General features: G+C 50.1%; 9 protein-coding genes across 9 annotated transcripts, besides 1 other annotated feature; 5 read left to right on the top strand and 4 right to left on the bottom strand.

Annotated features, from left to right (window-relative positions):
* Positions 1 to 426: 426 nt before the first annotated feature.
* On the top strand, positions 427 to 1,085 carry FPSE_08882 (uncharacterized protein; the record flags this gene model as incomplete). Its single annotated transcript, XM_009262000.1, has 2 exons — positions 427 to 595; positions 649 to 1,085. The coding sequence occupies 2 exons, from the start codon at positions 427 to 429 to the stop codon at positions 1,083 to 1,085; spliced, it is 606 nt and encodes a 201-aa protein (XP_009260275.1).
* A 705-nt stretch (positions 1,086 to 1,790) lies between these two features.
* FPSE_08883 (uncharacterized protein) lies at positions 1,791 to 2,774 on the top strand (the record flags this gene model as incomplete). The annotated part of the gene is made up of 1 exon (XM_009262001.1): positions 1,791 to 2,774. The coding sequence occupies one exon, from the start codon at positions 1,791 to 1,793 to the stop codon at positions 2,772 to 2,774; it is 984 nt and encodes a 327-aa protein (XP_009260276.1).
* Positions 2,775 to 2,923: 149 nt separating this feature from the next.
* Positions 2,924 to 6,283, bottom strand: FPSE_08884 (uncharacterized protein; the record flags this gene model as incomplete). Its single annotated transcript, XM_009262002.1, has 1 exon — positions 2,924 to 6,283. The coding sequence occupies one exon, from the start codon at positions 6,281 to 6,283 to the stop codon at positions 2,924 to 2,926; it is 3,360 nt and encodes a 1,119-aa protein (XP_009260277.1).
* A 1,421-nt stretch (positions 6,284 to 7,704) lies between these two features.
* FPSE_08885 (uncharacterized protein) lies at positions 7,705 to 8,308 on the top strand (the record flags this gene model as incomplete). The annotated part of the gene is made up of 2 exons (XM_009262003.1): positions 7,705 to 7,991; positions 8,065 to 8,308. 2 exons carry the CDS (start codon positions 7,705 to 7,707, stop codon positions 8,306 to 8,308), a joined length of 531 nt encoding a protein of 176 aa, XP_009260278.1.
* A 754-nt stretch (positions 8,309 to 9,062) lies between these two features.
* FPSE_08886 (uncharacterized protein) lies at positions 9,063 to 9,972 on the bottom strand (the record flags this gene model as incomplete). Its single annotated transcript, XM_009262004.1, has 3 exons — positions 9,063 to 9,509; positions 9,566 to 9,778; positions 9,850 to 9,972. The coding sequence occupies 3 exons, from the start codon at positions 9,970 to 9,972 to the stop codon at positions 9,063 to 9,065; spliced, it is 783 nt and encodes a 260-aa protein (XP_009260279.1).
* A 1,021-nt stretch (positions 9,973 to 10,993) lies between these two features.
* On the top strand, positions 10,994 to 12,243 carry FPSE_08887 (uncharacterized protein; the record flags this gene model as incomplete). The annotated part of the gene is made up of 3 exons (XM_009262005.1): positions 10,994 to 11,050; positions 11,107 to 11,477; positions 11,529 to 12,243. 3 exons carry the CDS (start codon positions 10,994 to 10,996, stop codon positions 12,241 to 12,243), a joined length of 1,143 nt encoding a protein of 380 aa, XP_009260280.1.
* A 621-nt stretch (positions 12,244 to 12,864) lies between these two features.
* On the bottom strand, positions 12,865 to 14,020 carry FPSE_08888 (uncharacterized protein; the record flags this gene model as incomplete). Its single annotated transcript, XM_009262006.1, has 5 exons — positions 12,865 to 13,048; positions 13,117 to 13,367; positions 13,419 to 13,580; positions 13,635 to 13,900; positions 13,963 to 14,020. The coding sequence occupies 5 exons, from the start codon at positions 14,018 to 14,020 to the stop codon at positions 12,865 to 12,867; spliced, it is 921 nt and encodes a 306-aa protein (XP_009260281.1).
* A 1,125-nt stretch (positions 14,021 to 15,145) lies between these two features.
* Positions 15,146 to 16,284, bottom strand: FPSE_08889 (uncharacterized protein; the record flags this gene model as incomplete). The annotated part of the gene is made up of 3 exons (XM_009262007.1): positions 15,146 to 15,170; positions 15,275 to 15,971; positions 16,041 to 16,284. The coding sequence occupies 3 exons, from the start codon at positions 16,282 to 16,284 to the stop codon at positions 15,146 to 15,148; spliced, it is 966 nt and encodes a 321-aa protein (XP_009260282.1).
* A 2,882-nt stretch (positions 16,285 to 19,166) lies between these two features.
* Positions 19,167 to 27,455, top strand: FPSE_08890 (uncharacterized protein; the record flags this gene model as incomplete). The annotated part of the gene is made up of 3 exons (XM_009262008.1): positions 19,167 to 19,219; positions 19,279 to 21,829; positions 22,101 to 27,455. The coding sequence occupies 3 exons, from the start codon at positions 19,167 to 19,169 to the stop codon at positions 27,453 to 27,455; spliced, it is 7,959 nt and encodes a 2,652-aa protein (XP_009260283.1).
* Positions 23,493 to 23,518: a microsatellite.
* Positions 27,456 to 27,889: the final 434 nt, after the last annotated feature.

The raw sequence follows: 27,889 nt of genomic DNA, 5'->3' as shown, positions 1-27,889 counted from the left end.
TTATTGTCGACACTGCAACGATAAATACTACCTACCCAAAAGAAAAGAAAAAACACGAGAATTCTGCTCTCCGTGAATGTGAAGAAGTGGAGAGTCGACTGTTATTATGTACGCAGCTACCTTAGTAGCCTAGAATTTGATGGTTTATACAACGTTAAAAAAAAAAGAGGTTGCCTTGTACCAATAGTCACAATGTAGGGCATAAACGCAACCTTATTCTCGCACAATACAAAATCGCTGTAAGGCCTCCTCAGTAGCCTAGAATAATAAATCACGTAGCCTACGCCTAGGTAATGTTGTGGCTAGCAGCGTGCTTTTGTTTTTCTGCTTGGCATTGGCCACTAACTTTGATCGGCTCCTTCTCTTTTGCCTGCCCACCCGAAACAGAAATGTGTAAGCACCGTTCCTCATCACAAACACATCGCCATGGCTCCTATAATACCAATACCACAAGCCGAGCGCCCACCTGATAAGCCCGTCCCTAGAGGACCTAAATCTCCAGCTCGGACTGCGCAGATACAATCGCAGAATCGAAGGCGTGAGTATCTCGCTCGGCATCCCTCTTACTTTGAGAGCCTTGAGCATGAGCTTGCTGGTAAAGCCGTACTACTCGACTATCCCTGACTCCCAACCTGACTTTGCGCCCAGATCCTGTGCTATATGAGCGGCTAGTCAAGAGGCTCCAGACAGCTTCAGAGCGTGAGGCTGAGGGCAAAGCAAAAGGCTATGGCCGGACGCTGGAGGCTGATCTACAACGAGGAGAATCCAAACTCACTCAGCTCAAGGAAGGCGACGGAGCCGATAATTCAATTGGTGATCTTGAGCATCCCTGGGAGAAGCCAGCTACCGACAAGGCTCATGGTATGCTCTTATGGCATGCCTTCCTTGAAGAGCGGTTCGTCCATGGCCTGGACGAGGATTTCGACTATAGGCCAGTCGATGCTAATGAAGATCTCGATACCATGCTTAGACGAGATGCTCAAGATGCGTGGTTTGACGATGAAGAACCAAGCTGGATAGATGAGGATGAACCATCGATACAAGCAGCAAGGCGGCAGGGCGAGACTGGCGTCCAGGACTTTTAGGCTCAACATTTGTGTTTGAATCAACCCTGAGCTGGCCACTGGCACATATTCCTGCGATTTGATGACTTCAACAACAAATCCCAAACACTCTCCATTTTACCCAACGAATTATACGTCGAAAATGGCGATGTCATGAATTGCCGCCCTTGTTACAACCTACCCTGAAGCCGGCTCGACTATTTATTTTGGCGCACCGCGCCGGCATTTTGGTTAGTATTTTGCCTAAATGGCAGTGTCAGTATCAATGAGGCAAGGCTGTGTTATGCATATCAGACAGCATATAGAGAACAACACCAAAATTAACGACGATTTAGTAAAATGTGTTGACAAACGCTACATGTTCGAGCGAATTGCTGCGATTGTTGTGAATAATTACCGGTTCATTTAGCCGTCACTCCATTGCCATCAACCCACATCCTCTTACCCCAGCAATATGCTCCATTTGTAGGTAGGCACGCAAGTTCATGCCTTGGGTGCTTGGTTCGTGTTCGTCAGGTTGATCATATGTGTGGAACTCAACCCGGGTAATTACATGGCATGACTGGATAAATCAACGACATGAGCCTCAAATCAGACTTACAAGCTAACGCGGGGTCAATTATCCATATCATGCAATGAGTTATTATTCACATATTAAAGGCCGTCTTCTCTTGACGACTTTTGGTCTTCGGCTCCCTAGCTAGACGAATACTAAACTCATTCATTATGGCGCCTCTCATCACCAACGTCTACAGTGCTGACCCCTCAGCCCATGTCTTCAATGGCAAGATTTATGTCTATCCCTCTCACGATCGTGAGACCGATATCAAGTTCAACGACAATGGCGATCAGTACGACATGGCTGACTACCATGTCTTCAGCACTGAGAGCCTAGACCCGCCTGCCGAGGTCACTGACCATGGTGTCGTCCTGAAGACAGAAGACATCCCTTGGGTGTCCAAGCAACTCTGGGCTCCTGATGCCGCTGAGAAAGACGGCAAATACTTCCTCTACTTCCCCGCACGAGACAAGCAGGGAATCTTCCGCATTGGTGTTGCTGTCGGTGACAAGCCAGAGGGTCCTTTCACCCCAGACCCAGAGCCTATCAAGGGTAGCTACAGCATTGACCCCGCAAGCTTTGTGGATGACAATGGACAGGGATACCTCTACTTCGGAGGTCTCTGGGGTGGACAACTGCAATGCTACCAACAGGGCAATGATATCTTTGATCCTGAGTGGCAGGGTCCTAAGGAAGTCAGCGGCGAGGGTGTGCCCGCCCAGGGACCGAGAGTTGCTAAGCTTAGCGATGATATGCACCAATTCGCAGGCGAAGTTCAGGAAATCCAGATCCTTGCCCCCGAGACAGGCAAGCCTATTCTAGGAGACGACCACGACCGACGTTTCTTCGAAGCGGCATGGATGCACAAGAGGAACGGCAAATACTACTTCTCGTACTCTACAGGAGACACCCACTTCCTCTGCTTCGCCATTGGTGACAGCCCCCTCGGACCCTTCACCTATGGAGGTCGCATTCTGGAGCCTGTGCTGGGGTGGACGACACACCACTCGGTTGTCGAGTTCAAGGGCAAAACCTACCTCTTCTACCATGACTGTGAGTTGAGCAAGGGCGTCGATCACTTGAGATCAGTCAAAGCCAAAGAAATCTTTTACGATGATGATGGCAAGATCATTACCACTACAGCCGACTAGAGTAATGGGAAAGAGCAAGATATGAAATAGATAGTTAAGCAATTGATGTAAATAAAAAAGACCAAATATTACCAATTCATCTCATCACGAACCACAAAAACTATCGCATAATCCGAAGCACCATCATAATTCATCAGCATAAGTCCCGCTCAAACAACACCAAGACGAAGCTTGTTCAATGCTTCCTCATATCTCGCCGGGTTATGGTCTATCAACATGCTCGTCCCAAATCTCAACTCTTTAAAACGCTCCTCGACATCCTTTACGTATTTCAACACGATTCTTTGCGCTGGCCTGCCGATGTGGTCTTCTTCAGGCAATAAGAATGCATCGCGCCTCAAGACTCTCTGAGTCTCTATGGTAAACACTTCTCCAGGTGGCACGAGTTTCCGGTTCGTCATACCAGCTCTCAGACCTTGAAGGACCGAATGCCCCCATTTGGATGCATCTCCAGACGGTACTGAGGGCAGGCCTCCATACCATTTATCTGCCACCCCAGTCTGGAAGGCTTGCCATATTCTTTGACGAATCTCCGTTTTGGCCTGTTGCTGGTCGTTTTTGAAAGCGAGTGCAACTGCCTGAAAGTCGTGAAGAACCCCCAGGGAGAGATATGGGACAATATCGTTTCCGTGAACTATGGTAGTGATAAGGCCACGAGTTCGCTTGCGAAGAGATGTTGACATCGTACTGGGAGGCCCGTATGCATAGACATGGATGGGACGCCTTGGGGGTAGTGTGGAGTGAATAGGAAGTAGCCCATCGAGCTGATCATTGCCGACTGTTCTTTCAGGTGCATGGATGGCCGTCACAAAACCGGTACCGGTTGGGTTCGGCTCGGAAAGCATGACTCCTAGTAGGGCTGTTACTGCACCCCCGAGAGAATGGCCGCATAGCACAAGCCCATAGTCTGGGAACTCCAATAGCGCCTCACGAAGTGTCAGAAGCACACGCCGATCACCCCCATATAAGAGGCGGCGAGCTGAAGCATGGACGCCTTTGTGCACCTTGTGACCTCGGCCGCGCCAAGTCAAGACGTCGTAGTCACAAGTCATATCAGCGAGAACATCCTCGAACCCCAAAGTACCTCGACAAGCTAGGACGACTGCCTTGGCGTCATGGTCCAGAGAAATGTAATGTACCAAGGGCACGCCCGTTCCCGTCGAACCGCTAGAGTCTGTCCCACCTTGTGGATCAACAATAGAGGCCAAGAGAACGCTATGTGTATCAGACTCGGTGTGATGGACAAAATGCCGAACATCAGTATGGGTGCTATCCCATGCTCTTAATAACGGCATCTCCTTAGAGATGCCCATGAACTTAAGAAACGCCGACCCATATGATGCGGACGAGAATCGCATGTACCTTGTGATGTTACGAAGCACATGTGCCTGAGGGAATATCCCATTCACCATACCGTCCCGTCTAAGGCCCCCCATTGCATCTGACGCCGTATAAGCACTCTTCTGATGATAGTATGAAAGTACTACCGACGACTGTGAGTCGTTTGAAGCCATGCTCCAAAGACTCGGACTTTTGCGAATGATCCGGCGATGGCTGACAGAGATTGGGGGAGGTGCAAGCAGGCCATCATTTGGCGAATGCTGAGCCCAAGTTGAATCGAACGTCGGGCCGTTTAGGGAAACACTTGGCGGATAATTTGGGGTGACACATCCAGACTGAAAAGAATATGTGTCTGTCTGGGATACCATGGAGTCCCGCCGGCGCTCATGAACAGAGACATAGCTTGTCCGTGAGGAGTTACGTGGGATAAGCTCGGCTTTCTCGATGCGCTGTTGATCTAAATGAGCCCGTGGACTATTGGCAGTCTTGCTACTGAGCTTGGCGGTATTTGGGACTTTTTGCTGTGGTTTCTTTTTGTTATCTGTTGGTGGTGAGTCTTTGGTCCAAATGTTAGAAATCGACTGACTCCCTTCTCGGAGAGCTTGCCGCAGACCGGTTCTTTTGTCACTAGGCTGCTGAGTAGCAGTAGTTGAGGTGTCCGACTTCCTTTTTGATAGTACTCTCTTCGGGGTTGCAGTGGCTTCTCGGGAGCCACTGGTTTTGCCACGAGGGTATGACGGGTTAACGGGCGCTCGTGGTCGTTTCTGATTTGCCTCACGCTGAGGGGTCTGGGGTTCAGTGGGTGAGGATGGCGGCGAGGTTGAATTTGATCGCGGTAGTCTCACTCTCTCATCCCGTGTCCCGTTACTGCGGGATTTGCTTGTAGTTGACGGAGAGGTTCGAGTTGGCGTGTCGTTAGTAATCCTGGTAGGCCTTGACCATTGTGGTGGGGACGATTTGGCAACAGGCGTCCGTTGCTTCTTGGATGCTTGGGGAGGTTCTTTGGCTGGGACCATAGGAGGCGACCCATCTTGTGATGTGACAACGACAGACATGGGATCATCCTGCGATCCTGGAAAGGACATGCCACCACTCCTGGATCTTTCAAGCTTATACACAACGCGGTAGCTTGAGGCTTCTGGTGGATCCCCGAGGAGTTGGCTACAGCGCTTTCCGACTTGGTTGTCTAATCCTTTAGCTTCGATGATCTCTGCACCTGGTAGTAAAGGTAGAGGAAATGGACAAGGCCCATCGACGTCAATCGTGACAGTTTGTATCGAAGACACTGTGTTGGAGATGGAAACGGATGTATCGGGAGGGAGCTTATTGATCATCTCATCCTTCAGACGATCGATGATTTCTTCCTCATCTTGGAAAGATACCGAGCGTGAAGGGATAGTGGTTGCTGCTTGGAACTTATCAAGACTGTTGTCTCTGGAAGGCAAGCTGGCTGTTTTAGTGAAGACTGGGCTTCGGGGAATGTGATCTTGTATGTCAACCCGCTCGCCATCGTTCAAGACAACAACATCCCACACAATCTCCTCACAATCCTGTCGTTTTCTTTCCTCTTCTACCATTTTCCACGACCACCGCTGCAAGTATGCCAAAGCGCATAGTCCAAGAACGAGATCCACCATACCTATAGTTTCCCCATCAAGCCCAGTCGCAGGATCGTGGAATTCCCGTTTGATCAAGGTTATGATGCTTGCAATGGCCCGAGAAGAGTCAGTTGAGCCAAAGATTTGATCGAGGGAAGACAGAAGTAATTGCGACATTCCGGAAGCCATGGAGAAGGTGGTGTTTGTAAATTGAAAGCCTGCAGTTGTCCAAAAGACGGCCTGGGACATGGCATTATGAAGATGCTCGAAACTGCGCTCGATGATTGATTCGGCCTCGGCGGTTGACATATCGTTCTGGGAGCGTGATAGTGTTTCCCTTCCGGCTTGACCCAGCACAGTTTCGACCATACCGCGAGCGAGCTCCAGGGAGGAGAGAGTTGTCAGTTTCGCTGCACTGAGGCCAAATGAACCGGCCCTTGAACTGAGACGAATGGCAAGGCATGTCGAACGTGTTGCCAGACTGACAGCTTGAGCGACTGGCGAAGGGAGTAGAGTACGGCCGGGCTGCGGAGGAAGTTCCTCTGCCGATGTAATGCTTGCGTTGTCCATGACGAAGGAGTTGGCATTGAGATCCGATCGGGAATTGCTTTAGACAATTGAGAAGGGAAGATATCGAGGGGAAAAGGGCTGCATATTATTCAGGTGTGCATTAACGACCCATCCATAGGTACTAGGTAGAGAATTCTACCAATTTAAAAACCATGAGCCGCTGTGACTCAAGTTTAAGTCAGGTTTGGAAAGAAGTTGTCGTTAGCGTACGTGCGTACTTGCTTGGCTAATGAAGCCCAACGAGGAAGTAATGATCCAACTCGCCACGCATGTTCAACACCAATTACATGGTCAGAATGTAAATAAGAGCGTGACAAAGCATTGATGGCATGTCGTTGAGAAATGGGTGGATGACATGGGGCAATGCAAGGAATAGTATAGTATCATTTAGATAGCAGTCAGACAAAAGTGATGACGAGATGTGAAACTGTTTTGCATGTGATTCTTTTGCCTCTGTGCATTCGGTTGCGTTGCATGATGGAGAAAATGTGCCTGCCAAGGTTAGCCGGAGCCGTTTTACAACTGTCAAGCCTCTTGAACAACAGGAAGGCCACCAATTTCGAATGTCTAGAACACGGAATTACCTACACAAACACGTCCCTTCATACCTGCGAAAAGATAACAGCGTGGATGAATATTCTGAGTAAATACCAGGTAGTTCAGTCAAGATATTGTTATATGGACAATATCGGTTGGCGTTTCGTAGAGTTTAGAAAAGATGGACGAATTATCCCTCTGCCACAAGCATCTGCAAATTGACAACGTTCGCCTCAAACCAAGACGCCTCTCAGTTTGCCGTTTGTTGACGTCTTGCCAACGAGGGTATGTGCTTCACGTGTTGGAGGCAGTTGCACATCGGAATACACCCAATGATGGAAGGAAGTCTTGCAACATGTGAAATCGTGACAACTTTGCTTAGACGCAATCATGGTCTTCGATTGACCTGCGGATTCCCACCAAAAACAACCTCCAGACCCGATTTGGCGGCCTAGTTGGTTATGGCATCCCGTTAACATCGAGAAGTTCCCCCGGGCGGAACCAAACTTTTTGACTCGAGTGTGTAGTTTGTTTTGAGGCATGAAGAAAGGCTTGTAACGTAACTTTCACGACGGGCGAACTCTCACCGACCCCTGGAAGGATGATCCCGATATAGAACAGAACCCCACCAGTGGAGCACTAACAGAGGAAGCTCAGCCCGCTATGGACGAATGCTGTGCATCTGTTAGATCTGACATTGGCATCCGTAAATTCTCAACCTTTTTCACATAGAATATACTTTTGTCTCAGAGTCTCTTCCTCCTCCATTCCTCTTTCCAATTGCCTCCCTTTTACGCTACTCGCTGAGACAAAGCCTCTCCTGTGCCGTCTCTCCGATCACAACCCCGCCAAAACTCCTATCCCCCACCAAACTCGACACCGCCATGGCTCAAGAAGGCATCTTCAGCGCCAACCTCCTCTCTTCCGAGGTCAAGGCCGCTCTCCCTGAGGGTTACACCCTGCGCGCTTTGCGCAAGTCCGACTTCAACAGCGGTTTCCTCGACTGCCTGCGCGTCTTGACCACGGTCGGCGATATCACCGAGGCCGACTTCGTTAAGCAGTACGATGACATGGCCGCTGCTGGCAGCTACTACATCATCATCATTGAAGACACCTCGCGCAAAGAAAACCCTGTCGTCGGTACTGGTGCTCTGATCACTGAGCGCAAGTTGTAAGTCATTGCTGGCTCTAGAGTCGACCCTGCCCTTTCCCATGGACAGCAAGGCTGACTAACCCCCCTACAGCATCCACTCCCTTGGCGCCGTCGGCCACATCGAGGATATCGCTGTCGCAAAGGACCAGCAGGGCAAGAAGCTAGGTCTCCGAATCATCCAAGCGCTCGATTATGTCGCCGAGCAGGTCGGCTGCTACAAGAGTATCCTGGACTGCAGCGAGGCCAACGAAGGTTTCTACGTTAAGTGCGGTTTCCGACGAGCTGGTCTCCAAATGGCCCACTACTACGAGGGCGAAAAGGGTAAATCTAAGTGATTTCTTTACTAGATACGACACTACGAAGTGTCTGTTCCCAATTATGCCCTTATATCGTTATTTATACCTTGGCGCAAGGCACATAGGCTGATGCGGGTTTTTTTCGCACGACACAGGCAGTAAAATCTAGAGGGATGTGATAAACTCGGATGGTAGATTTGGCGATGGATCATAGACGGGTTTCCTTGCATCTATGGGCTCTTTTGGTTATGGTCAGTGGCGAACATTGGTGACTGAGTAAATGCCGCGAGTAGGGCCCTCTAAGCGGCTGTGCGACTGGAACCATAAGCTGAGTGAGGTTGCTGATCCGGCTTCCGACTTACAATGGGCGCCAAATATAAGTATAAAGGTCTCCACGACCTAAGTTGGAAGCTCATGAAGTCTATTGAGTGACCCCCAAGAAGCAGATGCCATCAAGTCTCACCATGTTCGACGAGCTTAAACTTTCGTTTACAAAAGAGCGCATTGCTGCTTTACAATCATTGTAAGCTTCGTTTCGCTCCAAGATGGACGAATTTTGACAGGTCCTATACAGCGTTCGGTCAAAGAACCCTTCAGTGCTGCATGTCGTTCGCCGTCTTGTCAACAAGGTCACAGTAGTCACGTATTGCGACGGCATGCCGCGTTTGGCCAAACGAAGACTTATTCGCGCACGCCGTTAACTTGATATGTGGGTATTTGGATTATATGTATCCAAAGTTATTAAGTTCTACTCTTATGATTCGTCTTTTTCTTTTCGGTCTGGCTCAGCAGCTTATCGACCCATCCATCCACCGTCGACAACCAAGACATGCCCGCTTACATATCCGCTGGCCTTGCTTGCAAGGTACACCGAAGTGCCCTTAAAATCATCCGGCGAGCCCCAGTTGCCGGCGGGAATTCTCGAAGTGATGCTGGCGAGACGCTCTGGGTTGTTTAGTAGAGCCTCATTCATATCAGTTTCAATGTATCCAGGAGCAATTGCGTTGACAGTAATGCCCTTGGCAGTCCACTCGTTGGCGAAACTCTTGGTCATTTGGCCAACAGCGCCTTTAGATGCGGCGTAGGCGGGGACTGTGAAGCCGCCCTGGAATGTCAGAAGGGAGCCGAAGTTGATGATGCTGCCGCGACGACCGGTGACGGGGGACGGTTCTAGATTTAGCATATGGGCGCCAACATCGCGACAAAGAGTGAAGACAGAGTTGAGGTTGACTTGGATGACCTGGAGCATGTTAGATACCTAGTCATAAAACACAGATCTAATTGGATAGCTTGTACCTCATTGAAGTCGCTGTCAGGGAAGACTTCGCAAGGGTGACGTCGCTGAATGCCAGCACAGTTGATCAAGATGCGGATCTCATGACCGTCGGCAAGGACCTTGGGCACAAGAGCAGCAACAGATTCTTGCGATGATAGGTCGGCGGTGTAAATGAAAGCCTTTCGACCTAGCTTCTCAATTGACTCCTTCGTCGATTGTGATGTTGTGTCTCTCTGTCCATCGTGGCAATTTAGCATTCGGAGCTCATCATGACAACCTGCAGATGTTTCGTTTTGGTCCGTACCTGTACTAGAATGATGTCGGAGCCAGCCTCTGCCAGGCCGATAGCTACAGCTTGGCCAATACCACGTGTGCCACCAGTAACAAGAGCCGTTTGGCCTTGAAGAGAGAAGAATGAAGCAGACATTTTGTGTGTGTTTGTGATGCGAGTTGCTCAAAGTCGTGATAGAGTCAAAGATAGCCTTGATGCTTTGTTTTAACTCATTGAGGGGCAGGCAGCACCTGTATATGGAGACTGCTACTAGAGGAATGGGTTAAATCCGAGCTACCAAGTCTAGGCAATTGACAATGTAGCGTTGACGACAAGTTCCTTTATCGGCACCGATACATCAGCAGGTAACTTCAGAATACTCGGCGTTTGGTACGGCTATTGGTGATCGGAAAGAAGGCCGATGCAATGGAAAATGCCCCCGCGATTTTCCACTGAGGGGTGTCGAGTTGAGTACATTGCCTCGGGCTGTAAAGGAACAGCACAGGTGAAATGAATTGTAGATGAATAGGTAGTCACTTGAAGAAGAGGAGATATAATATTCCTTTGAAAATCGACATGGGAACGACTCCTAATTCATTAATGTGATTAGAAACCAGCAAGTATTTCCTTCTTCGACTCGTCGTCTCCAATGTCTTAGGTTGTCTCCAACATTGCCCGTGTGGGTCGAAGTTCGCTCGTGTGCATTTTAGCGGCAGCTCGACGAGCTCGAGTGGGGGAGGGGCCACTGAACGTCATGGGACACCTGGGCTGTTAGGACCGCGGGGCAGTATTAGTACCGCTAAATTAACATGTAACTATCGTGGGGCTAGGTTGTCTTTTTATTCCGTCTCGGCCCTCTCTCCGCGATGACAATTCAAACTAGCTCGCTGCTGAGTAGCTACTGTAAGTACCTAGGTAGGCATGTCAATATCAGTCGTTTCCAGGTCGACTCTCACCTTTCGCCCCATCCTCATGACAAGGCCGCCTTTAAGTAACTAACCCACATCCCACTTTCTCTGCCCATGACTACCTATCTAATACCGCTTCATATCTACCGTTTTCTCAATCTAAGCACTTTTATTTTACTCTTTGGTTATTGGCAGCGACACGGAACCACAATTAATCAACTAGCAATTGCTCTTATTATATAGGCAATATCGCGTCTTATATCTCCATCATGGCAACTGATCGTGTCAAAGCCTCCGTCCTCCACGGTGAGAAGGACCTAAGACTGGTTAGTTCAATCCCTCATGATATCTCATGATAGCCACTAAGCAATTCCCGATTCAGGAAGAGCGTGAACTCCCCAAGCCTTCCAGCAACGAAGTTCAAGTGGCTGTCCAATCCACTGGTCTTTGCGGCTCAGATCTTCACTACTACAACCACTTTCGCAACGGCGACATCATCGTGCGAGAGCCTCTGACTCTAGGTCATGAGTCGGCAGGCACAGTCGTAGCCGTTGGTTCAGAAGTCGCACACCTCAAACCTGGTGACCATGTTGCCCTCGAAGTTGGTCTTCCTTGCGAGACCTGCGAGCTCTGTGGTGAGGGCCGCTACAACATCTGTCGCGGTATGAAGTTCCGAAGCTCAGCAAAGGCCAATCCTCATGCCCAAGGAACGCTACAGGAGCGAATTAACCACCCTGCCAAATGGTGTCACAAGTAAGTTGGGGGTCTCTGGATGGCCTGAACAGCCCGCTAACATGTGTTCAGGATGCCCGAACATGTCACCCTTGATCTCGGTGCTCTTGTTGAGCCTCTATCCGTAGCCATGCACGCTCGAGACCGCGCCTCCCTCCCTAAAGGCTCAACAGTTCTGGTTCTTGGCGCCGGAACCGTTGGGCTTCTAGCAGCCGCTGTCGCCAAGGCCGACCAGGCAAAGACAGTCATAATCGCCGACATTCTCAAGGACCGCCTGGATTTTGCCACAAGCAATGGCTTTGCCGATGCCTCAGTAGTTGTTCCCATGGAACGCCCGCAAACTATTGAGGACAAGCTGGCTTTCGCTCAAAGGGTTGCTGCCATGGTCAAGGAGACTCAAATCGATGGAGAGGCTGTTGGCGAGGTTACAGCTGTCTACGAATGCACAGGTGTCGAAACTTGCGTTCAAACCGCCATCTACGCTACCAAGCCTGGAGGCAAAGTCATGATTATCGGTATGGGCACTCCCGTGCTCACCATCCCCATGTCAGCTGCTGCCCTTCGCGAAGTAGACATCGTGGGTGTCTTCCGCTATGCCAACACATATAAGGAGATCATTGAGCTCCTCTCCAACCCCCCTGCGAACATGCCCGATGTTAGCCGTCTAGTCACTCAAAGGTATAGCGGCATGGACAAGATCGAGGAAGCTTTCAAAATGGCGGGGAAGGTGAGGGACGAACAAGGCAACCTTGTCATCAAGGTTGTAGTGGACTTTAGCAAAAAATGACTGCAGGCCCGTTTGTAGAATTATATTACTTGAGCGGGTTTCCATCAGTGTATTATTTGGTTGGATTAAAAGGCGAGCATGCTGAACGGTGGTGTCTTGCGAATTCTGGATACCTTTCGTTGTTTCATAGAAATCGGCGACATAATTTGACCGCTTGGTTCTGCACCATGAACTCAAATGTTTCTACCAAGAGGGCGATGCAAATAAGTACTTGCAAACTGTGACTGGTAAATAAATATGGTGATTGAGTGTTTGCAAGTGTCTAAAGTATTGGTAGCCTGTCAGCAAGACCTAATGGAAGACTTATATGAGCTGTTCAATGCACTGATATATAGATCGCCTGTTAACCAAACTTGACCAGCAGTCGTAATATTTGTCTGGTCTACAACACTAGCTGGCATACAGTAGGTACCTATCCCAGTCAAAATTTGGGCAACGCTAGCATGATCACCTCGTCTGAAGACACGAACTAACAAGTCTCATAATTGTGATTTATTTTTGTTGAATGCCGTTGAGAATCTCTAATTATAACATGGTTTTGCTTAAACTGCTTTTATCCTTTCTTGGTCTTGGTCTTGGTCTTGGTCTCATCGCCATACTTAGTTATAGCCGGCCTTGTATTCATGACTTGTCGGGAAAGCCGAAATCGATACCGAAAGGAGGGTAAACATATCGCTTGACTTGGTTATTCTTCTGGAGCTCGGCAGAGTAGTCATTAAGAGCCTTCATGTCTTCGTCATCGAGGTCGACGATGGTCTTGTTAGCGGTGATGCGCTCAGGGGTGACCGACTTGGCGAGCACGGTGCTACCGCGGGCGACTAAGTAAGAAGGAAGTTAGTTGCGGAGTTACAGTAGAGAGTAAACTATCAAGACTTGCCGTGGTAGCTGAGGAGCACAGTAGAGGCAGAAACGCCCTTCTTATCGGCAATCTTGACAACGGGCTCAGCACTCATGACGGGACCGCCTGTGCTGCCAAGAGGACTGTAAGCCTCAATATGGATGCCCTTCTCCTTGCAGAAGTCAACGATCTCCTGCTGGGGAAGCTCAGGGTGGTTTTCGATCTGGTTAACGGCGGGCACGATAGTTGCATGAGGCAGAAGCTCTTCCAGGTACTTCTTGCTGTACTAGAAGAGAATGTTAGCTGGGTTGACGGCAGTAAAGTTGAGTCGGCCTACGTTGCAAACACCGACAGCTCTCGTCTTGCCAGTAGCGGGTAGTTTCTCCATGAGCTTCCAGCCATCGACATGGTTGTAGTCTCGAATGACATCTCGGGAACCATCAGGCTTCTTGGGAAACTTGTCGTCGTTACCCTCCGGGTTAAGGAGTAGGGGCCAGTGCTATCATTCCTTAGCATACAGCGGTTTAGGTACTTCAATCTTGGAAAGACTTACTACTAGGAAAAGGTCGACGTAGTCAAGGCCCAGGGCCTTCAAGCTCTTGTCGAGAGCCAGCTCGACGCGGGTGTTGTAGGTAGCCCAGGCCTTGGTAACGACAAAGATGTCCTCACGCTTGACACCAGCCTCAAAGGCAGCCTTGAGACCAGCGCCAACCTCCTCTTCGTTTCCGTAGCAGTAGGCGCAGTCGATCAGCTTGTATCCGTCCTTTAGAGCATATGTAACAGCTTTCTCAACCTCGCCTGCGGGGGACTGCCAAGTACCTGAAAACACAGGGTCAATCAATTGAGCTTTCATAAGTTTGAACATGGAGAAAACAACGCACCGAGTCCGACAGCAGGAATCTCCTGGCCAGTGTTGAGCTTGAAGGTTGAAGGAGCCATTGTGTGCAATTCGCAAAAGAGTAGGCGATGTAGTAGGTTAAAGGGCGTGTACTTGTATGAGCGAGGTCTAGAATAAAGCACAAGAGGGGAAGAAGAAGCTCGTATGAAGGTGGGAGACCTTGAGGTTATAAATTGCTGCCACATCATGAACATGACTGACTGCCCCTCATACGTAGCTAGGTACTTTTCTCAGGCCAAGCTATGCTACTTTGTTACATCCCGTAGACTTATCCCGTTGTTGATCCCCCCAAACTGCTACATGCGATCATATGTGTGGGGTCAAGGTTGTGTTCCCCACCAAACAAAGCTGCATCGCCAGGGACATGTCTCTAGCTCGAGGCGAGTTTTGCCTCATGGAGCAGTAGGTAGGCGGGTTTGGGGTGTGACTTGGACGGAAAAGAGTGATGGTCGATGGAGGTTTCTCGGGGTGGGGTTGGTCCGAATCGTCCGTATAAAGTAGTAGAAGCTAACATGCAACGCCCTCTCGATCGGTGAGAACCCCGGTTGGCGGGAAACATGATGCCCCCAATCATGCCGTTCCTTGAGGTAGTTTCTCCTAGGTAGAGAAGAGTCCAGAAGACCCCTTTGCTGGTTACTTACTGCAGATGATGAAGCACAAGTTGAGGCTGGTGGTTGACTTTCATCCCTTTATATAAGTCACAGCTGAATCCCGCTGTTCAAAGCAGTGTAGTCAAAGTCTGTGCAAGCCGCGATATGCCTCATTAACACAGGCGTGGGGGTACTTTTTTGTTACCCGTTGCTAACAAAAGGATCACCCAGCAGCTGCTATTAGGGTGCTCGATTTCTCAATCAGTAGATGCGAACGATACCGGCCTTCGAACTTTCCTTGAAGATCTATCTATTCATTCATTTATTAATCCTGAAACCGCCAGCATGAGCTTTCGACAAGTCTTTCTTTCCGACCCTGTCCTCTATGCTGCGTTGTTCCCATCCGAATCTAAGGAGCACGGCAATAGCGTAATACATATGGAAAAGAAGTGCACCTATTGAATGATGCCCCATTACGACAAAACATGTGCCTTTAACTCCCTTCCCCGTTCCCTAAGTTTTCTACGCCCAACTCTTGTTCTCATGCCATGCATTGCTTCATTCAATGACCAAAGATTAGCCAGAAACAAGAACCCAAAGCCTATGAAAAGGTTAGCGACTGGTTGACCAAACAGTAACAATTTGAGAACGCTGAGAAAGAATGCAGCCTTGGCATATCTCACAATGCTCGACCAGTGAACTTACAAGAAGAATATCATCAAAACACCAAACATCTTTGCGATCAACCAGCGGTTGCTTGACACTCGGTTCCAGTACTTGAGAAGTTCTCGCTGTGCTCCTTCGACGTTGTCAACCACATCTTCGGTGTTGGCATCAATACGCTGGATCATTTCACTCTGTTCCGAAACCATGGTGGCTAGCTGTCCAAAGATGCTTCCTAACTCGCCAATCGTCTTCTCGATGGCCTCGATTGCTTCACCTCGTTGTTGGATATATGTATTGGAAGGCTGTGCCTCCTCCATCATCAGCAGCTGCTGGTCGCCAACAGGATTAAGCGAGAGTGTGTCTTGACCTGGCACAGGTGAGTTCCGGGCGGGTGTCCCGTAGAGTGGCGAAGCGGACTGTTGAATAGAAGGCTGAGCATGTTGCGACACCGAAGAGATGAAGTTTTCCGTTCTTGATCGCGACGCCTGGATGTTCTTGGTTCTGGCTTCGAGAACATCCTTGAAGTTGACTGAGACATCAGTAAGTTTGCCTTGTAGTAGGTATACGACATTCTTGTTGTGCTCGCCCTCTTGATCGGCCTTGGGATGTTGCTGCTTTGTGATAGTTTGGAGAGCTCCAATCTGCTGATTCAAAGACGAAAGGTCTTGCTTGATGACGAAAGTAAGTTCGTTGATTTCCACGGGACGGTCGTCGAAAAGGGTTCTTCGTTTCGCCACTATTCTCCATGTCAGAATCATGTATAGCGCTGAGCATGTGCGCTATAAAAGACAACGATTGTACTCACGCTGTGCTAGCTTCTCCAACTTTCCCATAGTCGCCGAGATGCCACGTCCAATTTCAGCAGCCTTGCGGGCAAAGTCGGATCGCCTTGGAGGCCCAGTGGGATGGCCATTGGCGGCATCTTTTTGCGCATCTGTCAAAAGGGACCGGCGCTGAGAGCTGACTTTTGACGAGGTTTGTTTTCGCTGTGCCTGTGCGAGAACCGATTTGAACTCGGAGGTTCGGTCTTGGATAGATGCGACAGCCATCGTGGCTAAATTAAGAGGGGTTTAGGATAACGCCGAGATGTCAGACTGCGGCCAGCGCGGCTTCGTGTCTCGAAAAGAAAAAGAGTCGCGTTGATTTTGTAGTAGCAGCAAGGCAAAATGCCACCTATGCGACTTCTGTTTCACTGTGAATGAATCGAACCGTGGTGTTGAGCGTGGGAGGGTCCGAATCAGGTCTCGGTTGGAAGCGTAGGCGAAACAAAAGGTCGAGGGCGGGCGGGTGACGCGGACACGAAAGCGAATTGCAGTGTATTATAAGGAGTAATTTAGCGACGGAGATGAATCGAACAGGCAGCTCGACTGTGGTGGGAATAAGAAAGTTTGTTATCAACAAGTCGCAGGCCTTTAGGTGATTAAATGGATGGGAGAAGCTATGTTGGATGCACAACCAAGAATGCCAGAGAACGATGAGGTTTGATTTGAATTGGTGTCGCTGCGTCTGAAAGGAGATTGGATTGATAGATTGATTGGGGGAATGTCTGTTCCAGACTGGTCGAGGCAGGGGTTGTCACAGAAGTTGATCCGCCACGCTGGCTCTAACGATCTATGGATGCCGACCTCAAGTTTGCAGTGTGGCTGTCTGTATCTGTGGCTGTATCTGTGGCTGACATGTGCAAGAAGATTGAAGTTGCTACAGGTAGCAAATACCAGGCAAAGGATAAGTTGTACTGCCTACGGATAATTGATACTTGGTTACCTCTTATTGTCACAGGAAACAGCCTATTCGCGTACCTAGGTCTTCTTTGTTAAATCATCAACCAGGATTCCGGCTCTCAAGAACATCCACATGGAAATGCTGCTGCAGACTTTCTGGGCAGAATACGATATTATATGTTGCAACTGTTGCTAGAATTGCTTCATTTCCTACCTATTCTGTAGATATGATTTAAACTCTACATAGTATACTCGTAACTGCCGACCTCCCCGTGCGTATCTGGCTCGTGCTGAGTCTGGATGCTCGTATTATGTATCATCGCGAGGTCTCGAAGGTCTGCAACCGAGTGGAGTCTAGCTGCAGCGGGACGGGAATGACGGCATTGCTTATAGCCCTTCTGGTCGACTTGCTAATACACAAAATAACTTAGTAACTACAAGACGCGCAATGCCTGGCCTACAGCTCGCTGCTCAATTGTTACCTACTACCTGTCTAGATTCAGAGAATGGCCGTTTGGGTCAACAATTCAGCACCCGCTCAACCGTCAGAGAAACAACACGAAAATACTGACCCCTCACGACGTGTCATTGCCGACGTCACTTGTCCGACCAAAATATGTATACCACGTATTCACTGGCTTAGTACTGCTCCTGTTTGATGGTGGTATTCATTTTAGTGCGTAACTTCATCTGTGTTTCGGAGCAGTAGACATTTAGGTAGATACCTACTAGGTACATATCTATACTTGATGACAGTTGAACAAACCACCTGGGCATCCATAAGCAAAATTTGACAGAGGACGGAAACATTGCATCGATAGAGAAATTACGATGTTCGCGACATTGTTGGCTTACATCAATACGACCGAAAGCTACGACAATACGACAGAAAAGAAAAGAAAAGATCAAAATCCGGATTCCTCTAGTGCCTGTGATTTGGTCAACATGCAAGCTTTTTTCCGATTTCGCAAGACTCGACGAGAATGATTCTGTGCCACTCCCAAAAGTGACACCCTGAGTACCCGACAACTTCACTTAAATCCATCCTGTTCTTTACGCACCTGTTATCCGAAGTCCTGAATTAGTATCACAATATGGATCTCGAGCTCGAGCCTCGAGACCTGTATAACCGCGTCGAGGCTCGTGTTTGAATGCGACTATATATGTCAAAAATAGCAATGACCAGTTCTTGATCCATGTCACTTGAATTTTCCAGCGTGATGTTTAATTACTGGTACGAGTGATATACCCTTGGGACTAAATCTGACTGTCATGGAGGATTAGACCTAGAAGCCCAGTATTACAGAGTCCATAGGAGCTGATCTCGTAACTTGTTGCCATAAAAATGGATGGGGACGATCTTGGGATCGGCTCCGCTGGTAATTTCATTCCTGCACTCCGTACTTTTCGACCAACTCGGTCGGCGCGACCACTACCTAACTTGGACACTCTAGCTGGGCGCTTGCTTTGCTTCTCCATTCCGACGGTTATATGTCACGCAATCGCCAAAGAACATTAGGTAGTGATATCCCGATTATCTGCGTACGTACCTCCCAGCATTACCAACTAATAGTAGGCGACTGGGTTACTCGCTTCGTTCATTTCATCTTGGGCTTCAATGAGGCTGGGCAAACTGGGGTATCTGTATTCTCCTTGGTTCATGCGGTCTTCCTTGTCTGTTTTCACTAGCGGTTGCGGCCCCCCAAGAGCAGGCCGAGGTGCCCCATCCACCTTCGTCATCCAATCTCCAACGGGCAACTGCAGCGCTAGTACACCAACACTAGCACCTAAAAGTCCCTGACCGCACCATTTGTTCCCGCTTGCTACCGACCTACGAGAGCACCACCTCCTTGTTCTATCACCATCTCGTTGGCATCCCTCACCTGTTGCCGCTGGCTCCTATTGTGCTGCCTTTCTCCTCATCGTACCTTTTCTAGTTTCTTTTCCATCGTATACTTGTTGTTAGTCCATCACTGCGTTCTTTCTTCTTGGGTCTCCCATCTTGTTTCAAGCTTCGTGCTTCTTCTGATCCAATCGTCACGGGTCTTCGTCAACACCAACCTCGATAACGAGGTCTGCACACTTACTTAGTTTGCCACGTCCGCTGAGCCCAGCTGTCTCGACGTCGCCGTGAATACTCGCTTCTTGCTCGTCATCAAGCACTAACCAAGAATGCACCGATAGTCGAATACTGACGACGAACATACGACATGGATGGGACATACAATAACCCTTACGCGCAAGGGCAGTCGCAGTCTCCATTGTAAATAGCCATCATAACCTCTGACACCTTTTCTTTAATTAATCCACAATTGCTTCCAGATCGCCTCAAACACCTGGCGGATACCAGGTGAACGTCAGCCGTCAAAAGACAAGAAAATGGGTCCAAGCACCCGTTCAGAACTATGATGGTGATGACTGGGGCGCCGACGAGTTCGATGACGATGAACCACAACCACCGCCTCCTGTACCTCGAGTTACGACAGGTCTCCGATCTGTCGGCCAACGTCCCCCAGAATCGTACGGGCCTTCGCCCAGGTTAGCTGCTGCTGTAGCTTCCAGCTCTCGAAGCTCGAGTGGTCCTCCGTCGCTTCAGCTCCAAACTCAACATCCAGCTGGACCCTCTCACGATGCGACTTCGGAACCAATCCATAATGTTTCATCGCCCGTTACAGGGCGAAACGGATCTCCTGCGCCGGTATCTTCGGTCGCCGGGTCTTCAAAACCTCCAAGTTTTCAGCAGCAACCTGAAGTCCGTTCCTCTACCCCGCAAAGCCCTAGTAGTTCTGCTCGAGCTTCTCCTTCGATTCGACCTGATTTGTATCGACATATAGATGATGAACGTAAACTTGGCGGATCACCTTTGTCTATCGCGGAAAACGTTGCGCCCAGGCCAAATGATCATTCTACACCACCCGTTCATAACCAACAGGGATACGGCCAAGGAGATGACCCTGCGATCGACAGAGTCCAGAAGCAGCCGACTTTTGATAGTATCCTTGCGAAGCGTGATGAGCTTCATGTTGGACAGCCAGTATCGAATGACGCGCCCGCCGTGGGTAGCGCTGAAACTTCGCAGCAAATCAACAACCCCAAGGAAGAATCTGTCCTGCATTCGCCGACTGACATCGACAGGACACGAATGTCCGTTAGCCCACAACTCCCTGATGTTGCGCGCATGTCAGTTTTTGGCGCCGATTTCTTCTCTTCGGGCAACGGCGATGCAAGTGTTCAAGATCAGGTCAAACAGGAACAGCCCTTGGCATCTAAGCAGTCGACTAGTGCTTCTAGAAACCTCTCTACGCTGAACGAAAAGCCCCAAGAGGGCGAAGACGATGGCAATGGCACCAGACTTGACAATGCTTTGGCTAGCAATTCGTCTCTTATTCCTACAAATGACCCACGATCTGTTCCGCCTCTGCGTACACCAAGTCCAAACACAAAAGGGCTTTATCCATCTTCCGGAGACCCTGCGAGTGCCTCAACTGCAACAGGCTCCAAGATCACGCCGACAGAACCACTACATCCCCGTCCATCAGATTACTCTCCTTCCAACTACGAGCCAAACTCTGCTCTCACGCAGGGGACAATGAATACCTTCAATTCGTCGCCTATTAAGGAGAGTGATGTTTTGAGTGAGGAGATTATGAGGTCCCTGAGCCCTATCGCCCCAACCCCAAATTCTGCTCATGCCCGACCTGCACCAGAAAATGCTCAATCATTGACACCAGGTGGTCAGAACGAAATACAAAACAGCAGTTATACTCTTAGTGACTACGACAATTACTGGGCCGATTCGAACGACAAGCCCGAGCAAGGTCAGCAAAAGTTGCAAGTTGCGAATGCTTCTGTACACGAACAGCAGCAACAACAGCCAACCGAACAGCCACCGACTGGGGTTTCTACTTCCAGCGGACCCAAGCCTACTTCTCCGCCGGAATCGCCGAATGCCGAATCGCGACGCAGATTCTCTTGGGAGGCTGGTTTTGACCCACCCCCTAAGATCCTCGCTGTTGAGGCTCCTACGGGAAACTTGGAAAGGGAAGGTTCTGCACCAACTTCCACACCACCAGTGGCATCGCCAGATGTCCAGTCCTCGCGGAACCTAGTTTCCGTCGATACCAACCAACCCAACGAGTCGCCACGAAATATTGAAGCTCCGAAAATCGCTATCCCTCCTTCCGGAGGAATATCTCATCAGGTTTCCAAGGCCAGCACACTTCCGCCAAGCCAGCAGCAAACTACTTTGGAGCCCCCTTCACCAGTGTCTGTGGAGCACGATGATTCCACACCTCAAGCTACAGCAGATCGCCGTCCATCAGTCGCGGAGGACAAATCACTGGCTAAAACAACTTCGAATCTCACATCAGCAACGCCTCCCCCAGAAAAGTCGAGCAGGTCGGTTCCCTCCAGCAGCGAATTTCCTCAGACTACTCCGTGGCGTGACATCATGACTTTGGCGACACCTGTTCAAAGGACCCTCAAGTTTGAAGCTGGCCGAGACGCACATCAAGCTTGGGAGTCAGGGTTAGATAACTGGCTATCCAGTCTCATGGCCGATCATCCCGAATACGTCAACAGCACTGCTTCCTTTTCTGGAGCTGGCAGCATGCCTACAAGTCAGAAAGGACACGCATCAGGCCCCAGTGTATCTCAGACTCAACAGCACCTCAACACGAGCTCGCCTACGACAGGACAACCGGCAACCGGAAGATCTCGGCTCGCTGGCTCGGTGCCATCAGGCTCCGTCGGCTTCGGTAACTCGAGCAACCAGATCGGCACCAAGAGCAAGGAACTCATGCAGTCTGCTGGAAAGATGGGCAAAGGATTGTTTAGCAAGGGAAAGAGCAAATTGCGTGGAACTGGGGACAAGGTATTTCACTGACGCTTCTCTTTTTAGAACCTGTTGTGATGGGCTTCTTCCTTTTTTCTCCTTTCGAGTGGGGTATTTGTTGGATTAAATCTCTTTTCATCATGCACTTCAAGGCTGATGTTTCACTCTTGGCCTTATGATGAGACGGGTGTATGAGATAGGAATTCTACGACGCTTGTTCCCTTTTCTCCTCCCGCATGTCACCATGATGTTGCCCATCCATCAGGCTATATGTGACAAGAATGTTTATTAATGTTTCTTTGAATGACAGGGCGAACCAACATCTCCGGTGCAAACAAAACTCAAGGCTGAAAGACGCGCATCGTGGGGTTTAGATCGTCTCACGAGATCCCGCGCTGATGAAACTTCCGAAAAAGACGTCGTGAACTCGAGACCTTCGACCCAATCGTATCATGCTCCCCAGTCCTCCCAATCATCCAGTATCCCTCCTTTTGGCCCTGTGCCTTCAACTGGCGAATCAGGTAAGCAAGTCGCTTCACGCGAGAGTGATAAGCCTCAGCTTTCGCAAGATGTATCTGCCGTCCCCAGTAGAGAACACGATGATAGATCACAATGGTATATTCCAACGCCTATTGATGAATCTACATGGGATCCTTTCCGGGAGGCAAACCTTGCCAGTGCTAAGGCTTCCAAGGAATCCAGAGCCTTGGTTGCGAGCGAAGATGAGCCTCAGCAGAGCGTCAATGCGGAGGCGCCTTTCAGTAAGCCTGTGTCTGGCGGCACATTTTCTGTACCTGTCGGTGGCAGTGTTCGTATGGTACCTTTAGAAGAACATACTAGCTTATCGCACCAGCCGATGTCTGTCTACGCCACTGTCACGGCTCAAGAGACACACAGAGATGTTCAGTATGAGTCTCAACCTCGTTCTCCTGCTCAAGCAAACGATTCATCTACCACTCCACAGCGGCATTCATCTTTCGTTGGCTTGCCGCCTATCAGAAGAGGCTCGACTTTTGATGTGAACTCAAGATCGACTACAATCGAGCGGAGAACAACTGAGCCTATAGACGAGCTTGTTTCGGTTGATGCTGAAAATTATGACGAGATTCTTCGCCAGCAGGGAACCATCACATCCGAGGTCACGGTCGGGTCGACTTTGGTCGGAACTGACTCTATTGCGCCTGATAAAGAATATAAGAAGGATATTGATGATCCAGAAACGCCTGCGATGACTCCAGAGCGTCAACGTCGTGCTTCACAGCAACGATCCCCTCAGGAGGTACCACGTCATTCGCTCCAGATGCATCCAGCCAACCGGGGACCTATGCCACCACAGAACCCGGAGTATCAAAACACTTCACTGCCACTGTTACCGCCACATTTGATGGGTGGCGGCGGTAATCCAGTCCAGAGAATGCCTCCTTCCGGGCCCTGGAAACTAGAAGAAAGCCATCTGTCGGAGCCTTTGCATCGCGTTACCCCTAAAGCTTCGCCGCTTCTTCCATCAGGACAATGGAAGCTGGAAGAAAGCCACTTGGCCGAACCTCTTCATGTTGTCAACAGAAACCGAGCTGGCACAAACGCCTCACAAATCTCACAGCGTTCGCAACGCTCACAACATTCGCAGCAAGATCCGTTCTTTGGTTACAACAAAGAGACAGGTGATGTGCCAACCTCACCGTCATCGAGCTCGACAACCCAGCATCAGCATCATCATCATCATCACCAACGGCAGAAGCCTTCTGAGGTGCCCCCTTCAACGACCAACCGGTATCCAGGCCTCTTCCCTGGTCAACAACGACCACAAAGTAATTCGCAGGAAACCCGCCCCAGCCCAGGCCCTCAGTTCGCCAGGCGCCTGTCTCACGAGGAAGGTATTTCAAGAATGGGACCTGGTGGCAGTGGAGTCCCTGGTGATGATCGTGGTCGTTCTAGGGGAGCGTCGGCACTGTTCAAGGACATTGGACATCGCTTCAGGAAATCTTCAACCGAGCGACGACACACACCTATGGACAACCACAATCCATACCAGCCTCCGCAGCTTCCAGAAGCTCACCATGATGCAGCTTCCGTGTCTAGTGTAGCGACGGATGGAACAAACGACCGGAAGAAGCCCAGGGCCAGTTTCATGCTGGGTCTTCGAAGTAAGCAGAGCCGAGAAAGGCTCTCCATGCCTCCCCCTTCACGTCCAGAAGACTTGAGGCCACACTCCGCAATGGAAGAGAAGAGGGCATCTCGACTCAATCCCGGATTGGGTTTCGATTCTGCCCACTCAAGGCCTGCCGGTGTACCCCGCGCGGCTACATCCAATCTGGCCAACGAGCTGAGCCAGCATGGAAGCGCTACTCCTCCTCCCAAGAAGCGATTCTCAGCCTTTAATGCTAAGGCTGCTATGACAAACGTATTTAACAGGCCAAGCAGTGGTACATACGCCAAACCAGGCACTCCCACCTCCTCCAGGCCGGTTTCGAGCCATTTAAGCGTACAACAGCCGGTATCTCTGGAGCAATCTCATCTGGGTTTCGAGCGAAGCAACACTGCTGGTCCATCCTTTAACCAAATGCTTCCAATCCCACCAGATGCACCCCCTGCCGATGCTTCAGAGCGTCGTACGAGACGTGGTTCAGCGGCTGGATTGATCTCTAGCCTATTAGGACATGGTCTCAAGAACAAAGAAGCTCAACCGAGTGCCCTATCTCAGATGCAACAGCATCCTGTCCAACAGTCGCATGATCGCCGCTCTTCTGGGCCTCAACTCAATCTACCTCAACATGAAATGCTGCAAGCACAGGATCAAAGGTCGTCTAGTCCTCAGCCGCCCACTCCTGCTCTTCATATGCCTGGCGCTTTCCCCGAGACTCCTGGAATTCCAACGCCTCAGAGCGATGCCCCGCCTCTATCCAGCCCCCAGCCCCAAAGACCGCAGCCATTTGTAAATCAACAACCGCCAATGGCCCGCCAAATGACTGGTGGTGCCGTTGGAAGAGAGCAGTCACCCATGCTAACATCTAGATCCTCGTCGGGCGCAATAAGAGAAAGCCAACATGCTCAGGCAGCGTACCGAAACTCCCGCCCATCACCACTGGGTTTTGGCTCCATGACTCCCTCGGGGACTCCTCCGATCGTGACGACGACGGACAACAGCCGTCATGGCACACCTCAAACTTCTTTCAGTGTCGGTCAGAGCTTCTCTGACACTCGGGCCGAACAAATGAGATCAATCTCACCAGCGGCGTCAGGCGTACGTTCTGCTCCAACAACCCAGACGTCTTTCAACATTCCAAGCACAGCCCCGACGACACAGACTTCGTTTCACTACCCGTCGAAGTCGTTCGAAAAGCTTTCGCAGCATATGCATGAGGGAGCTCCTGTTCAACGGCCCGCCACTGACTCGCCGAACATGTCGTTCAGGCAAAACACGAGACCCGGACAAGTTGCGTCAGATGATGGCATGCCTCTATCTCCCGTGTCCCAGGTATCGAAGACATCACCACCCTCTGTTTCCTCAATGGCAACACAGAGTCCTCGATTAAACAGCTCCTTTCCTACTAGTGGAAGACGACAATCTTCACAAATTTCACAGCCTGAGACTCCAATCATTTCAGCAGTGTCTGCCAGTCCGCCAGTACAGGCATTCACTAGCAGGATGGGAATGTCACCCCAGCAGCCACAGTCCTCGAACTTCCAGTCACAGACCGGTCCTCGGCAGGGTGCTTATCCAATGACTTTGAGTCAGCCGCCAATGCAGCCGCAGCAGTCTGACGGAGGGTCCCCAGTCCCTCCGAAGAACGAAACGAGCCATATGCAGCAGCCCCAGGTTGTCGATCAGCCAGCTCAACAAGGGAGTCCTGGAGTATCGAAGTGGAAGGGTCTAAAGAATCGCATGTCTGCGCAAGTTGCGCATAAGTCACAGCCTAACCAAGGAAAGGCCGAGGCTGATAAAGACAAGCTGACTACAAGCAAGATCCTAGGAGCGTTTAAACGAAGTTCCAAGGAAAACCGGCAGTCTATGGTCATTCCGGATTTCCAGGCTTACCAACAGCACCAGATGGAAGCCCCTCACCAAAGACAGCATCCTCAGCAGCATACTACTACTCAGGCCCCATTCGAGCAAACGCAGTCCTCTCGTCCATCTTCAAATATTGGCGGTCAGCCTTTCGGGCAAGCCGCAACTTCGCGACCGTCGTCACATTTGAGCAATCAGTCCCCAATGCAGTTGCAATATAAAAGACAGTCCTCGATGTTCATTAGTCCACCTCTACCTCAGCAGCAGTTCCGCAGCTCTTCGGGATCCATCCCCCAAGGACAGCCAGGCATGTATTCGCCACAGCAAGTTCTTGCGTATCAATCCCCTCAACCTCAAGGCGAGCCTCTGTCCCCGAGCTCACCTACCGGCCCAACCCATCACTTGTCGCAGCAGCAGCAGCAGCAGGGACACTACCAGTCTTCTCTCCAACACCAAGGGCAATTCCAGTCTCCCTTCCAGCAGCAGGGCCAGTTTCAATCTTCTCCACGACAGGGACATTTCCAGTCTCCATCACTTCATCAAAGACAATTTCCATTGCCGTCACCACAAGGCCAGCTCGGATCTCCCGTCCAACATCAAGGTCAAACTCAGGCCCCTACTCAGATTCAGGGACAGTTTCAGTCGCCTCCGCAATCCCTAGGCCAGTGGCAACATCAGACACATTCGCCTAGCAACCAGTCTTTGCCCGCTCAGTCTCGACAAGCTTCCTATCCAGGTCAATGGCAAGGAACCATTGGCCAGAGTTCCAATTCGCCTGCACACCAAAGTCCCCGGCATTCGCACTTCTCACAACAGCCTTATAGTCCACAGCCTATGCATCCAAACCAGCAAATGGCTCATGGGGAAGAGTCGCACCCTGTCCATGTCTCTACACCTGAAACTGTTCACGCGCCCACGCCGGTTCACGCACCATCGCCACGCCCTTCGCTCCTAAACCTTCTCGCGTCTGGCAGCCTCGACAACGAAGAAGCTCAACAGCTAGACCTCGGTCACACTCAAGCTGTTCCACGGGACGATCAAAGCAATGCAATCTCTCTGGGCAACTCCAACACACAAAGGTTCACCGGCAGCGAAGGCCCTTATAATAGCAGGACAAGCGGAAACCGTCAGGCCAGCGCTGGTTCATCACCCATCAAGCACATTTCCCCAGAAATCGGTACGGAGCAAAATGGTAGCTCAAAGAACCAAGCTCCCTCCCTTCCCATGCCTGTGTTCACTTCTGACTCTGTTGGAGGATCTTTTATGAGAGCCGGAGCTGCGACAAATGCCAACGGGGGATATTCTTCCAAGACAGAGGAGTCTCAGGGCGTATCTATCAGTCCACCCACCGCGACATCAGGCAATGCCGGTTCAGGGCCAATCAGGCAATCTCCGTCAGATATGAGCGACTCAAGGGCTCCGTCCCAACCCAAATCCAGCGGAGGCCCTTCGTTCCATGCCGAACTTGAAAACACAGAAGACGCACGAAGACGCACACTGCGAATCAACTCACAGGAAGAAAAGATCCATTATGACCCTAATGCCGATTCGGATGGGGAGGTGCCTGCTCAGATGAGTGCGACTAGTTATCCTGGGCAAGAGTGGAATCCATACGGCATGACTGAAGTTGGTGATTGGAATGAAGCCTTGTACCGCTGAAGGGTTGAATCTCATAAGCAATACCTCGTTGGAGTCCGTCTTCACAACGCACCCACTAATCTCTAAATGCACGCAAGCAGCACATGTCTGTTCCTCTGGCGACACTTGATCTTGCTTCGTTTACGTACTGATCAATACTGTTGATAACGGTCATCTTTTCTCTATTCTACGGATATATAATGGCTGCCGTCAGCCAACTTTGTCGAACATAATATCATTTTGGTCCCATCATAGCGTGGCGTCATGGCTGTATATACACGTGCCTTGGCTTTGTAATTTTTAAGTACGAAAGAGATGGATGGAATAGTAATAACAGAATGGTTACAGAAACCACGGTGGAAGGAAAAGGAAAAGTACACGCATGCATATACTACATAATAGTTCAATCATTTATATATAATACTGTCAAAATAAAAATATACACGTGCATATTC

Source organism: Fusarium pseudograminearum, chromosome 2 (assembly GCF_000303195.2).
Source record: "Fusarium pseudograminearum CS3096 chromosome 2, whole genome shotgun sequence".
Lineage (NCBI taxonomy): Eukaryota > Fungi > Ascomycota > Sordariomycetes > Hypocreales > Nectriaceae > Fusarium > Fusarium pseudograminearum.
Note: the sequence above shows the minus strand (reverse complement) of the source record. Positions and strands in the feature narration are given on the sequence as shown.